The sequence below is a fragment of the Papilio xuthus genome, unplaced genomic scaffold (genome assembly GCF_000836235.2).
Source record: "Papilio xuthus unplaced genomic scaffold, Pxut_1.1 DF827696.1, whole genome shotgun sequence".
Lineage (NCBI taxonomy): Eukaryota > Metazoa > Arthropoda > Insecta > Lepidoptera > Papilionidae > Papilio > Papilio xuthus.
In genome coordinates, this window is record NW_013530953.1 from 1 (window position 1) to 975 (window position 975).

Below are 975 nucleotides of genomic sequence, written 5' to 3' on the forward strand. Positions count from 1 at the left end.
TGGACAAACTTGTTATGTGGAAGGAAGTTTTTATCAAAGAACATAGAAGTCAGAATAAAAACGACGGAAATGAGAATAGGTAAACTTGAACTTTTTTTTTAATTTTTTTATGTTGTGTTGTCCAATTCTTTTTTGTTTTTTTTATGTAGGATACCAGATGGGCGTTGGTTTCTTTTGATCGTAGGTAAGGGTCATTTTATATTAGCCACCCTTATGGAAGCAGGTGGATGTACGGAAGATGTAAGTAATTATTGTTAGTTAATTTCTCTGACTCTAATTTTTCCTTTTTTATTCTTCTATCAGTCAATCTGTATGGATTCATATCAATGTTGCTTGGCATGTTGATTACAAACATTGCTTATCAAGGAATATTCTTAAACTTTTTTCTCTTGTATCAATATATTTGTGTATAAATATTAGTGATTTTCTTTAAATGGTTTGTTTTACAGGCGATAGGTGTAACATCCCCATCTCCATTTTACGTGGAGGAATGTGAAAGCTGTTTGGAACTGCTTTACGAAGTGGGACTGCATAAATATTTGGCTACCTGGTTCTCATCAAACACATTACCTCAGGTTGAAACAACTCCTGAATACTTGACAAAGTATGGCAGGAAAATGAGGGATTGTAAGTTTATGACTATCTTTTATCCGCGTCACCGTCCGTTTATTATTAGTTCAATGAAAGTAAGGCAAGGATTGTTATTCTCAGCCATATCTCAGTATAAAATAGAAGGCTAAACTTTTTTATTTTCTTTTAGCTCTAAAATCGGACAACTTTAGGAGCACTACGCTGAAATTATCTAAATCTCAGCCGGATTTAAAGCGACGACATAACTCGTCTGATCAAATTAACTCAGGAATTAGTTCAAGTGATAATCCTATCAACAACTATCATAGTATGAGTCATTATAGCCTTTACAATCAATGGTATAACGGCTCACAGAAGAATTACAGACATTCAAGTAATTTAGAC

General features: G+C 33.4%; 1 protein-coding gene across 1 annotated transcript; it reads left to right on the top strand.

Moving 5' to 3' along the window:
• Window positions 1-6: 6 nt before the first annotated feature.
• On the top strand, window positions 7-972 carry LOC106116888 (protein inturned-like; the record flags this gene model as incomplete). Its single annotated transcript, XM_013310947.1, has 4 exons — window positions 7-79; window positions 150-240; window positions 450-627; window positions 761-972. Coding segments are annotated over exons 1-4 (546 nt in total), but the record flags the coding sequence as incomplete, so codon positions are not given.
• Window positions 973-975: the final 3 nt, after the last annotated feature.